The sequence below is a fragment of the Musa acuminata genome, unplaced genomic scaffold (assembly GCF_036884655.1).
Source record: "Musa acuminata AAA Group cultivar baxijiao unplaced genomic scaffold, Cavendish_Baxijiao_AAA HiC_scaffold_1138, whole genome shotgun sequence".
In the NCBI taxonomy this organism is placed as follows: Eukaryota; Viridiplantae; Streptophyta; class Magnoliopsida; order Zingiberales; family Musaceae; genus Musa; species Musa acuminata.
In genome coordinates, this window is record NW_027021350.1 from 2,537,009 (window position 1) to 2,550,652 (window position 13,644).

The 13,644-nt window shown below is 36.7% G+C and overlaps 2 protein-coding genes across 5 annotated transcripts; one reads left to right on the top strand and one right to left on the bottom strand.

Moving 5' to 3' along the window:
* The first annotated feature begins 870 nt into the window (after nucleotides 1-870).
* LOC103999749 (transcription repressor OFP1-like) lies at nucleotides 871-1,891 on the top strand. Its single transcript, XM_018819443.2, has one exon. The coding sequence runs from the start codon at nucleotides 1,139-1,141 to the stop codon at nucleotides 1,841-1,843; it is 705 nt and encodes a 234-aa protein (XP_018674988.2). The 5' UTR covers nucleotides 871-1,138; the 3' UTR covers nucleotides 1,844-1,891.
* A 440-nt stretch (nucleotides 1,892-2,331) lies between these two features.
* On the bottom strand, nucleotides 2,332-13,316 carry LOC135671224 (UDP-xylose transporter 3-like). 4 transcript variants are annotated; one of them, XR_010512666.1, is made up of 10 exons: nucleotides 13,154-13,314; nucleotides 12,865-13,050; nucleotides 10,099-10,283; nucleotides 7,957-8,024; nucleotides 6,575-6,707; nucleotides 5,701-5,862; nucleotides 5,326-5,598; nucleotides 3,890-4,091; nucleotides 3,368-3,459; nucleotides 2,332-3,263 (listed from the first exon to the last, which is right to left on the bottom strand). XR_010512666.1 is itself a non-coding variant. In XM_065179215.1 (8 exons), the coding sequence occupies exons 2-8, from the start codon at nucleotides 12,983-12,985 to the stop codon at nucleotides 3,975-3,977; spliced, it is 1,059 nt and encodes a 352-aa protein (XP_065035287.1). In that variant the 5' UTR covers nucleotides 12,986-13,050; nucleotides 13,154-13,314; the 3' UTR covers nucleotides 3,739-3,974. The 4 variants fall into 4 exon arrangements, 1 of the variants encoding a protein (XP_065035287.1); XR_010512665.1 differs by having other exon boundaries at nucleotides 2,332-3,459; XR_010512667.1 differs by lacking the exons at nucleotides 2,332-3,263; nucleotides 3,368-3,459 and having other exon boundaries at nucleotides 3,739-4,091; nucleotides 5,326-5,551; nucleotides 13,154-13,316.
* Between the last annotated feature and the right edge of the window lie 328 nt (nucleotides 13,317-13,644).

Sequence of the window (13,644 nt, forward strand, 5' to 3'; positions counted from 1 at the left end):
GATTCAAATCTAATATCTTTTCCTAACATATTAGTTTGGTCTCATTTATTAGAGATTGAAGGTTCAAAAGTTCATCCGATAATTTATACCTAAAATATTAATCAAATATAATATATCTATTTATCATGGATTAAGATTTTTAAATATCATCTGATAAATTTTATATTTATAATATTGATTCAATAATGATATATCAGACTCAATGATGGTTGAAGATTCAAAATTTCATCTATAAATTTTAAGATTTTTTTTAATATCATATTTAAGTTAATAACTTATTCCATTTGTATTCTTCCATGTTCTCTCCTCCTTACCTTTCCACTAACACCAAACCTCATATCATAACTCTCTCTCCCAGCCAAAGGGACTTTCTAAGATATAGCATTTATTTTGAGCAGGTTTCATATCTCTGTTTTCATGGCTATTCACTTCCAGAATTTAGAAGACACATGCCTTTGTACATCTTAATTAAACTTAACATCAACATTCATTTGGGTTAATCAACATATATATATATATATATATATATATATATATATATATATATATATATATATATATAATGTAGTTGCCTGTTCTGCTGTTCTTATTCAAGAATCCCTTGACAAAAATAAACTATGCATGGGTTATGTAAGCTTATCATAATCAAAATATAGTGTATTTGATTGCAAGAAGACATTCCTTGGTGGATCCTTACATGATTATTCTTTTTTTCTCTCTCTCTGTGTCCAAGATCTGATACTTATCTTCTTTGCTGTCATTTAAAATTCAAACAATGTTGCAAATAAAAGATGAGCAACTGAGCAACATATCTACATATAGATTGCATTCATTCTGTGTTTGTGACTTTGAGCCCTACCATATGCTAAAGGACACAACCCCAATCTTCTGCCTGCCTGACAACCCTCTCCTCTCCTCGCCTCTCTCTCCAGCTCCCACCACCATCCATGTCAACCTCAACACCAGGGCACAGTACATTGAGCTATTAGAAAACGACACACCCACTTGAGAGGGAGGGAGAGAGAGAAGCTAATATCTGTGCATGAGCTGAATGAATGGTTTCAAGCCCTTCATGTGTGTGTAGCAACTACTTTCAAGCGACTATAGTTCCTGAGATTGTTGTGTGTGGCCATCTCTGATGAGAAATTACAGGTTTTGGCTATCTGATATGATGTCAAGCTCGTGGTTGTACAAGCTTAAAGATATGGGCAGAGGTGAGAGAAGCCAAAGTACTCGTCACTTCAAGAAGAAAAGCCACGCTTCAGCAATTCTGCATCCAATGCAGCAGCTCAAACAGCATGACTGCCTCCCCAGCAGAGCCTTCTGCAACATGCCGACCAAGAGAAGAACAGAGAAGTTCCATCGCTCGACCATCAACTCCAAGGCCTCCGACACCCACTTCCCCATCGAACCACCGAAGAAACCCAAGCCGGAGACCCGAAGGAAGGCTTTCAGGCCATGTGCTAGTGCAGCCACTTCCGTGAGCTGCAGTTGCCGCCACACTTCAACCTCCACCTGCAAGTCTGATGACTCTTCCACCACGTTCAAGTCACATCTGAAGCGGCAGGAGACAGCAGCGAGGAGATCAGCCTCAGGAAGTCATGGCATCAAACAGAGGGCGGCGGCGACGCCGTCTGAGAACCTGGTGGTGGTCAAGTCGTCATCGGACCCGATGAGGGACTTCATGGAGTCGATGGTGGAGATGATCGTGGAGAACAACATCTACGACGCCAAGGATTTGGGTGAGCTGCTTGCCTGCTACTTGTCGCTCAACTCCAGAGAGTACCATGAGGTTATCATCAAGGTGTTCGACCATATTTGCTTTGTTCTTAGTACCATGTGAACTCGTACTACTTTTTTGAGTTGAAATCAGTGCAGACTTCTCTTGCAAATCCATAGATTTCTCTCTTTATTAAGTTTATGTATGAATATTTTCCACAGTTCGTCGTCAGATCATTACGAGGTCCTAAAATTAAAATCCACTCACACCGTATCGAAAGAAGTAGTAATTGTGTAAAATTTAAATTGAGATATCTAATATTTGACATTGGAAGTTCAAATTTTACTTTGTACAACCTAAGCTTAAATTTTTAGATGAGTTGATAGGGACTAAAACTATTTAAGAACGATGCTTGATATTTATTTACTGCTTGAAAGTGAGTGGTCATGACCAATAATTAATTGGTCATATATTCTGAATCATGGTATGTAATTTCTAATGGTATCATCTGGTACGGAAGGTACGTATTGATCCGACGATATATATGTACGTGAACCGTTCGCTATCAGACGGACCGTGCTACAGTATATATTGTAGCAGTGCTACAGTGCTACAGGAAGAGGAAGAAATATTTAAAATCGCTCGGTAAGCTCTGGTATACCGTTCGGTACATCTTGGTGTACCGCTCGTATCGTATCGAGTCAGTCGCGCAACATCGATACGATACGTTATTACATATCTTGTTCTGAACATATTTGCAGAACTAAAAAAAAGAAAAGAATGAATGGCTTGTCAGCCACTGGTCCAACAAATTTCTGAACAGCTAATTGCAATTCCTTTTTAAGATTTCTTCACTTCATCAAATGCTCGCTAAACCTTCGATGCATTTGAATTTTTCTCCTTAATCTCACTCACTCCACACATAAGCAGCGTTTGATCGGGTGGATGAGAGAAGCTTTTCAAGGTTTGGCCCTCATAATCTATATTAGAGTTCTCGTGAGCTGTTTGGAGTCAGAGAACATGGCGGCGTGGACTCATCCACCCACCGTCACACAGCCACTGCTGACTGCCACTGACATATATCGTAAGGTCATCATCCACTGCAACCAAAATCCTTGGGGCAATCTTCCGAGCATGTGCAGGCCGCATTAGAGACAAGACTTTGGTCCATCCGTCGCGAGACAGATACCGTCCGCTTAGTGGATCCTTCTCCTCCTCCGGCAGCGACAGAAATGGACGCAGCATGTGCATGGATCTATTCTAGTTGGAACTGCACTGTGTTCTTCTGCTCACTTGTGTACACGATGAACGTCCCAACTTCGTTGATGGTTACAGCCATGGAGTATTAGGTGGATAATTCAAGGTGGGAGGACGAGAATGATGATGGCCATGGCTTGGCTTTATTGCAGCTCGATCCCTGCGGCGAAAGATGGGTGTCGATGGCGCGGCTGATGGAAGAAGGTTCAGCGAAGCAAACTCTCGAACACGTTGGATGCACCGGCGGAAGGATCGCCATGACAAGTGAAGAAGAACCGGAAGATTTCTTGTTGCATGAGAAATGATATGAGCAGCCAAGTGTTTGATCTTATCAGCTAGCATAAAAAATAATATGGGCAGCCAAATGATGCAAAGAACATGACATCAAACCTCATTGCATGTTTGTTCCTGGAGATTGGTCCACCAGCATATGTAGTGTCCACAGGGCAACTTGGAGAGCTTTCTTTCTCATCCACAAAGACCTAATTAGTTTTACAAAAAACATAAAAGTATTTCAATTAGTAAATCGTTTAAGTGAATGGATTCTCATTTTTTTGATCTGACCAACCGATATGATCCGAATCTAATTAATATTTCTCTTCTTTTTTTCCTTTTATTTCATGATCTAAAAGGTGAGTTCATGATTCTCTATGGTCCTGTAGCTACCTGTAATGTAGACTGAGATTGGATAAGGGGGAGGATCAAAGTTATGAGGCAAACAAGAAAAAGGAACTAATGATTCTAACTTCATTTTCATAGTGTAATAATGAAGTCTTTTAAGTTAAATTAATAATAATAATAATGAAGTCTTTTAAGTTACAAATTGAGGACGCAACTTACAAAGAAGAAGAATTAATATGCTTTTGGAAGAGCATGTAAGAATATAGATAAAAATTGCATACAAAAACATACAGCAACTTGTTCTCCAAAACTGGTTATGCAAACTGGTCTGATGATTTCTGGTCTGCATGTATGATTCTGTACATTAGGGCAGATTTCATGCGTGCAAATCTTTGTTTGAGCTCCATGCTTGCGCCGTTTGAGCTGCACCATCATCATTTATGCCAGCTCCAGTCTCAGTTCCGATCAGAGGATCAGACTCATCGTCTTTCACCTGTGGCATTTGACCAAAATGGAGAACCGAGTGGGTTAGAACACACGAAATTACCGCAAAAGTATCGCATGAATTCTGAAAGAGATTAAAGAAGAAACGTGTTTAGAAAGATATATATTCAATTTCGCACTGATGGTTGAACAACCTGATCTTCATGTTCATGAGATAATGTGGTCCAGAAAACTAGTCAAGACACCTAAAAGGATAAATCCCCTCATCACACTATGTTCAGATGAAACACCTACCGCTTCACTAGCAATCAGTTAAAAACAACATCATCTCTTTCCAACAATTTCACCTTATTTTCCAAAACATGGCATATATATAAGACCATAGATTTAGATGAAACCAGTAGCATACAGTTTAAGTTGTGGCCTGTTTGTTGCACTAGAGTAACACTTGGTGAACAACGCCCTCCATTGGGTTACTGAGTAATGGGTGACATCTAAACCATAGGAAGGACACAGATTAAGACAAAATATAATGGAGCGAAGACCTGCTAGCAGATGATAGATTTAAACTATATCAACAACAATTATTATTATGTAGCTCAAAACAAATATGATGAGGTGAAAGCCTGCTAGCCGATGAAATGAAGGCCTGCTAGCAGGTGATAGATTTACATTACAAATAACTATATCAATAGCAACGGTTACATAGGTCTTCATGTAGGCCACGATTACTCAAGTAACCATGTTGTTAAACGTTATTAGGTTGTTTCAACACATTCAAGTCTTTATCTATAATCTGCCCGAATTATTGCTTCCAAACATATATTTAGTTACCAAATTCCTTTGTAATACGAGGTAGTCAACATCTAGAATATCTAACAGTAAGAATTCAGCTATCAATGTATCATGTGATAACTGAAATAGTTAGCGCTTACTTTTCCGCCTCGTGATAGGCGTGAAAATACCTCATCACTGGCTAACTTGAAACTAATAAATCTTGCTTGTTATTGATTTAATAATATTTTATTGAGTAAAGGAATAAGATAGCATGCAAAAACTAGTAAAAGCAGGAGCGATTTATCATCCCTTTAATTAGGAAAAAGTAAATCTACATTCTCTTGACAGTCCATTAAAATTGATGCCAAAATGAACACTTAATCCTTCTTGAACCACCACAAGGGAGGAGGCACAGAACCAGGTGTAGAATGCTTAGGGATAGATGAGCATTTAGTCAAGGAGAAAAATCTTAGAATTACAGAAATTTAAAAAAAATGTAGCCATACCTGCAACACTTGAGAGGATGCTTCACGAGCTTTCTGTTGGCCCTCAATTGTACAGAAATAAGAATAAAACACCATGCCAACAATTGCAACTAAGATCCCAAATATATTTCTCCAACTGAATGGATCATGAAGCAACACATAACCAAAAGCCAGAACCAGGCATGTTTTGAGATGACCCAAAACTTGATATGTCACAGGCGATGTCTTCCCAATTACAAGAAATGTGCTGAAGTTGACGGAGACCGATATTAGGCATGAAAGCACAATGAAGATCTACAAAAATAAATAAATAAATAAATATATATATATATATATATATATATAAAAGATGAGAACAGCAGTACTTTACAAGGAAATACAGAAGAGATTACTTACAAGAACTTGAGGAGTGTAGTTAAATGCAAAGACATTCTGGTTCGTTAAAAGGCCATCAAGAAATGGACCAGATATGAACAGAGTTAAAGCTTGGTAAGGGGCAGATTGATACAAAAGTTGGGTTGAAGAGACCTTGAACTTCTTTTGTATAGTGTTTGTCATCTGCAAACAACTGGTTAAGGTCCAAACTCCGAAGAATCAAAAGCATGAGTGGTTCAGTATAAAAAATAGGGAACAAGCTATACTCAATCAATGGTAACAGAAAAATTAGTACCACACAGATCTACTGCAACCAGTCTTTCTGATCTTCCTCGTTACTTGATACAAAAGCCTCCACAGATGGACAAAGAAAATATCATAAGATCATATTTTGCTTATTACACATACTTATAATGGCTTGTGATAACGGGCTGTTAAATCCAGGACCAGCCAAATTCAAATAAATATTCCCAACTTGAACATATTTGAACATATAGCAACATTCTTTCAACAGTAAGCTTTCTTTTTGGTGTATTGTGTCATTACCTAAACGCCTGAAAGGACGTCAGTTGCATGCCAAATAACACCCTATGTGAAGATTAGTTAAATGGTTATCATGGTTTCGAGTTATGGTGAGTTTTGGGCCATGTCAAATGATGCCAGCATGATGTCAGCATGGACATCCTTGTCATGCCAAAGATATGACAAAATGAACATACATGCATATTGGTAGCATGTCAGTTAGCATGGAACCCATGCTATTATACTAGCGTCTTACCTGTAAACGGCCACATGTAAAAATTAAATTGCTGATACTGTCAGAATTTCAAATTTTAGATGTTACAATTGATCGATGCCATACAATAAATAAAGAAAGATTATTATATAAGGATACAATCTGTGCAATGCAAGTGGTAACAACTGCTAGAAGAGACAATACAGATCCGAGCAAATTAAGCTGCAGATCTGTCACAGTTGCAATTCCAACACCCAATAAAAGGATGGTAAGTGAGAGCTGAATACTCCGACTGCAATGCAAGGACAAATTAACAGTCAAATAAAATCATACTAACTTTTAACAGAATTAGTTTAGCATAAAATACTAACAAGAGATAGATCTGTGGATGTTTAAACCAAGGTTCGCAATACCGTACCGTACCGGTATTTCGATCTGGGCTCGGTACTGGTACGGTACGGTATACCGAGCGGTACACCTGAGTGTACCGAGTACTGTAGCACTGCTACAGTACCTTAGAACAGTAACCATCGGTCCGCGTACCGAAAACCTGTCGGACCGGTACGTACCGCCCGTACCAGGCGGTACAGCTCGGTACGGCAAACCCTGGTTTAAACAAACAAAATTGTCTCGCTGGACCCACTAAATGACATCAGGACCAATATATATATATATATATATATATATATATATATACATATATATTCCAACTTTGAAAGATTAAAATTGCTGGCCCTCGTAAATGTCATCAGGAAAAATATATATCCTTATTTTGAAAGATTAACAAATGAGACATTTTAGACTTGTATATGAACATAGCAGCATATGAACAAATAGATTTGTGTACACCGTTAAGCAAAACAGTGTGGCCTGATGAGTAATAATCATCAGGGACTGTAACTGTAACTCAAAGATATTCTTGCCTTTGTAGAATTGAAAGTGGCCTACTATGATTTTGCAGCTGGAAAATGCAAATATAAATATCAATTTAGGTGAACATTTCAAAAAAGGACAATTGAAAGCAACATCCTGAGTCCCTGACAAATTTATAAATTTTTTAGGGTAGAACAATGCACTAAGTTACTTGAAATTTCTTCTGGGCAATCAGTGCATCTGTTTAACAGAATGATTTACTGATCTTATATAGGTCAACTGTCAGCCCTGATATAATAGCTTGTTTCCAAGGTGAATGTGCCGTGCAGGAAATTACATTATATCTATGCAGAGTCCAGTGCAGTCCTAATTTTTAATTTCCAGCTCCTTTAAATAACATGTAGTAATAATGGCACTTACAACGAAATAACAAGAATAAAATTCATGCAATGGCATGTGATGCCATTAAGATCACTGTACATATTCTAGTTGTCATGAATTAGATGTATGAATGATAGATAGGAAACCAGTAGTATTAGTGCTTCCATTTGAAGTGCCTTTGTAATTGGATAAGTATGAGCTTTGCAACTATATTCATCTGGTTAACTGCTAAAATATTTTAAACATAAGTATAAGAAAATTTGCAAAAAAAATTAATGTAAACATACCTGAATTTTTTTGCCAAAAATACAGTCTCCAAGAAGACAGTACAGGGAATGATTGCTAGCTTTGTCATCTGGATGGAAGTGTTCCAGCAAGATATATGAGTCAAAACTAAAATAAAGATCTACAACTAAAATAGCACAAGACTCAAAAAAGAAGATCATGCCATCTAAGCCTTTTCCAATATTAACATGGTTGTTTAGTTTGCAGGAATTGTAGTTTCCATTTAGTTCTTTTAGTTTAGCCCTCTAATTTCATCAGCTGGCAGCGTCTCGCAAGTTACCACATAGCACCACCTGAGGTGTTACTGGGAATAGGATTTTACTTTTGTTCAAATTCTGGTCATTTATTTGGAAAAAAAAGTCAAGTTGATATTTTATTGAAGGCTATAAACAATTAGAACCCTAGAACGTATAACAGATCACATTGAGAAGCCACTTTTCCTGAAATGAAAATCAATCTCAACAAGGATCAACCAGAAGAAAACGTAGAGTATTATAACTCATCACCATGCTCACCAAATCTTGCTATTGATTGGTTATCTTGGACAAAGAAAAGGGGGGAGCAAGAGACGGATGCAACAGAGAAGATAAAGGCAAAAACAATAGAATGAAATATCATGGCCAAGAATCCCAATGTATTTTAACTGGAATTCAGTTCTCACACTACAACTGCTCATTGGTATTAACCTTAGCTACCAACTGCCCATTGGCATGAATAGTCTAACGACAATTGGATTTATAGAATAATTGGAAAGGATCTTAACCTGATTGTAAATGATGAACCAAGGAGGCTGCAAATATGTTGCTCTTTTATGTCATATGTAAGAAGCAACAATTTTGATTATTAAGAGGAAAAAAAAGCATTAAGTTGTTGGGAAACAATAAAGTAACTTCACATTTGGATTAACATATATCCTAAAATTCAATATATTTCTATGCATATATTTTAATAATGAAACTAACATGTATAACTTTTTCTTCAAATTTTTTACATATTGATTTCAAATTATTTTATCCAAACCAGATCTAGTCTTAGACAAAATTCCAACACCAATGCAAATGCCAATCTTGATCTTGTAAATTTTGGTCCAAGGAATCAAATAAATGCAATATACCTTTTGTAATATCAAATGCCTCCAAAATGGAATACAATCAGGATGGATCAAATCTGATTGGAAGAATCAAAATTGACCAAGAAAATAATTTAAAATTTTAAAAATAAAAATTATATAATAATATCAAAACACTATAAAACATACAATAAAATTTAAAAATAAAAATAATTGGAGTTAAAATATTATTTTATCTTCATATTTCATAATATAACTATCTTTCCAAAATAACATGAAAATGAAATACAAAAGATAAAATATTATGTAAATCCACTAATGAAGAATAATTAAAAATATTAAAAATAGTTATTATACTTACTAGAAGGTAAATAACAATCATGTTATACAAGGACATCATTACAGTATCTAAGTATATATATTATACAAAAGATTCAACTTTTATCAACCTCTCTATGAAAACAATGAGAAGCTGCATTCTGGCCCTAACATTAATCTAGTAAACATGCAGGTGAAGTATTAAGTAATGCAAAACATATAAAAAAAAAAAAGTAAGATTCATTCTGAATCATGCGACATCTTCATTCTCTGTGATAGCATCCCTATTTCTTTAAAATATTAAGGACTATTATCTGTCATCCCTTCTCTTTCCCGATGTCATTCTCTCTTACATGACAATGGATATCAGACATTGCAACAATTGCAGACAAACAAATAGCAGCAACATCTGCTGTGTCCTATAGTTATGATCATACAATATTTTGTCTTGTTTCTATCTTGACTTTCATCTTGGCCATCATTCCCTCTTTCCTTTCTTCTTTTGAGGCTGTGAAATTAACTAAAAGTGACCAAAATTGGCCAACGCATGTTAATTTGATTCATCCTAGTCATTTCCCATTGAGTTTCAACCACACGGACAAGAAATTAACCTAAATTGAATGGCTTTGGATAATACTTTGATTAATTAAAGAAGCACGGCATCAGATTTAGCATGATTTCTGAATTGCTCCTAGTACGGGAAAATCAAACTGATTCTAAAAAACCCAGTCACTATTAGAAGAATGCGTATGTGTACCTGATAAAAACCAACAGAGTTGAAACCTAGGCTTAAATTTAATAGCCCTATGGAGATTCCATTTAGTACTCCAAAACCCATGACAGCCTTTCGATCAAAAGGTTTGTGCTCAAATAGTTTCATCAACAATGCCACATGAAGAGAACAGAAGGTAACAAGAAGATGCCAGCTTGTCAAAGTAGTGGCTGAGAACAACAGATAATGCAAGTTTGTAATTACTCTTGCAAATTAGAAATATATGACAACAAATATGCAGAATATTTCATCTAAACAAAACCAGCTCTTTGCTTGATTGTTTACAAGGCAGTCAATCATCAGAGGCAAGCAATCAAAGATAAACCAAGAAATTTTAAGATCTTAGCATATGTATAATACAACAATAAATTATGTGGACAGTACCATACCAGAATACTTCTCTAAAAGTGTTTCTATCGAAGTCAGTCATCGGATGGAAGCAATCATAAAAGACCCAAAAAATGTTTACAACTTATTGTATCTACAACACAACAATAAATTCTATGGACCAAGGACTGTGTATCGTGTGCTGGACCCGTACCAGTCGCTGGCCTGACCCGTATGTACTGGTCAACACTGAAATACCAACACATGGTACGTACCGATGTTTCGAAGACTAAGAAGAAGGGAAGACATTTTGAAGACGGAGAAGAAAGGAAGGAGAAGAGGAAGGCACAATGGAGGAGGAGGGAGGAAGAAAAAGAAAGAGTAAGGAAGAGGATGGAAGAAGAGAAGGCCATGGAGAAAGAGGAGGAAGAAAGGGAGGCGGTAAAGGAAGAGGAGAAAGAAAAGGAAGAAGAGGAAGCGGCGAAGGAAGAGGAAAGAAGAAGGAAAAAGAGAAGGAGAAGAGATGGGAGTGTACCATATGGCCAAAAGATGTCGACGAAAGGTGGTGGTGGCGGCAACGACGACCTCAAATAGTAGGCAGTGGTGACGGTAGCAGCTTCGCGAGAAGAGGGCTCGCATTCGTGAGCCCTAATTTCTATTTTAGGTTTTCTTTTTTTTTTAATACTGAGTTGTATGGGCTCATCGTTGTCATAGGTTTCGTTTATATTTTTCCTGAATTGGACTGTATCATCCCGAAACAGGAGCGATCTGATCTGTGACCAATCCATTCTCTGACCGATATGGACCACCCTTTTCATACCATTTCGGGTAGTACAGTAATTGTTGGTATGGACAACATGATATTAGATTATAAGAAAGTAATTCCAGGAAAAATGGACCTTTAAGAATTTCACTAGCAAGCATGAAACTTTTTCTTGATTTACATGCTAAAAAATATTCATGTCATTTATTCTTTGGACAATAGTGGAGATCCATGCAGACTAGAATGGACTTGAATTCCTCATATTCTTACACAAGAGCTCTTGCATATTCCCTTTCATACTTGACTTTTCATAAGCAAATAAAGTATATAAATCACTATATAATATTTGAGATCACTAGGACCTCCATCAGCAGGTCACTTCATCAGTTGCACCGCTACTTTAAAACACCAAGGTAAAGCTCAACTCAGGTCATGAAATAAATTGCAGTTCTTCAAACCACTATGTTTTAGTAAATCGAAACTCTAAAAGTACTACACAAAAATAGCTCAGTTCTATACTCCATCTATGCTTCTACTCACCTCATTTTTTAGCCTTACTTATCAAAACCTGTCATTTAAATATCCTTCCTACCAGACTATTGTTTGTTTCATCTTCACATCAATGTCAGTGTCACAAAAAAAAGTTCATTTGAGCTTCTGCTCTTTGTTTTGACATAATATTAGCAAACACACTATGCAGAAGAATGCAAATGTACATAACTTATTGCGCTTCATTCAAGAATTTACATGTTTATACTTCTAGATCATCGTTCAGTGTCCACTAAAGTTTTCTTTTAACTAGTAGTAACTTAAGAATATATTTCAAGCAATGACATGAATGTATGCCATTAAAGGAGAAAACGGTCCTTCATCTTGCTCTAATTAGACTAGGGTGTATCACAAGCCATCTGCCATGGTGATTTACCCCTCGGCCCCAGTTTTGTTGTCTTTCGATTAAGTCTTCAAACTTATTTCTTTGCAAATGCCAACATTTTTCAGCAAGGAAGTCATTAAATATTTCGAGCATAATGTGTCCCCATCCCCCTTCTTTTCACCAAAAAGAAAAAAAAATTGGTGAAAATATGATGTCATGCTCTCCAAGAACTCTTAAAAAAGGTGTGGAGAGGAAAAAATAAAAACTCAAATGAATCATTAAAGACTTTTGATCTCTTAAAATGTACATATATATCACATTATGTATATGTATATATATACATATATAATAAGCTTGCCTACAAAAAGATAAAACATGTGCTATTTGCTCACACTTCAAAAAATATTTTTGTTCATATAACTAGCTTATGGCCATGAGGATCAGACCCATTATTTAACCATGTAAAAGACCTTTAGATGTCTTTTGCTGGAAGAATGTTATTAAAAAGGTTGCAAGAAAGCATATTTAGACCATAGTTGAGATCAAATAGAAATATAGATATGTATAGTGAAGAATGAAGAAAACAAAATCAACTATCAGCAGATCTTCAATCGTCCGAATGACACATGCAACAGGAAATTATATATAACAAAACCATTGAAAACCACACCACTTTGAGAATTACCTACACAACTTATGGCAATCAAGACATGAACGTTGTGAACGTAACAGCAAAACTAGCAGAAGCAAATAAAGAAAGAAAGAGAGAAATCGTCAGATCTCATACCAAATATGAAGCCAAGGGAGCTCATCAACGCCTTGTTACAAATCACAATAGACACCGACGATACCACCGACAGGCTCAGCGCTCCGACGGTTCCCAACTGGAACCCCCCGCCCTCCCCCATCTCCAGTCCAATCAAAACCCCTTCTCACTTCCTCGATCTACAAAACAAACCGTATGGCACTCACCCTATCACCGGAGAAGGGCGAGGGATGAAGCGAATTAGACGAGAAATCTCAGGACAGGGACTTCAGATCTGAACCGAGATGCAGAGAGAAGCGAAGATCCACACCTTTTTTTTCCCTCGATTTCTCGAGGTTGCGAGGAGCAGAGAAGCGGCGGGAGAGAGAGAGATTCCTCTTGCGCTCTAAAACTAGTCGCCAAATATCTCTGGCCGTCACTGCTGGCCTTTACAACTGCGAACTGTTGCGGGTTTACTAGATTAGTAAAGCCGATGAATGGATTCCTGTTATGAGGCGGAGGTCGATGAGGCAATGCATGAATCTTGGCGGTGGATCTGATGCAGCGATACGCGTACAAGGAATTTTTCAGAAAGACCCCTATTGGCAAATTTCAGAAAAAGTTCTAAATTTTGAGAAAATTATGCATAACGCCCCATTTCCAAAAATTTCTATGGAGCCAATCTAACTTTACAAAATAGCAAAAGTCATCACCAATAATTTTTATATTATTTAAAATAATAAATAAATATATTTTCAATTTAAGAATTTATTTTTTTCTTTTCTTTTGTATCTAAACATTATCAAAGTTTATCTATTTTCT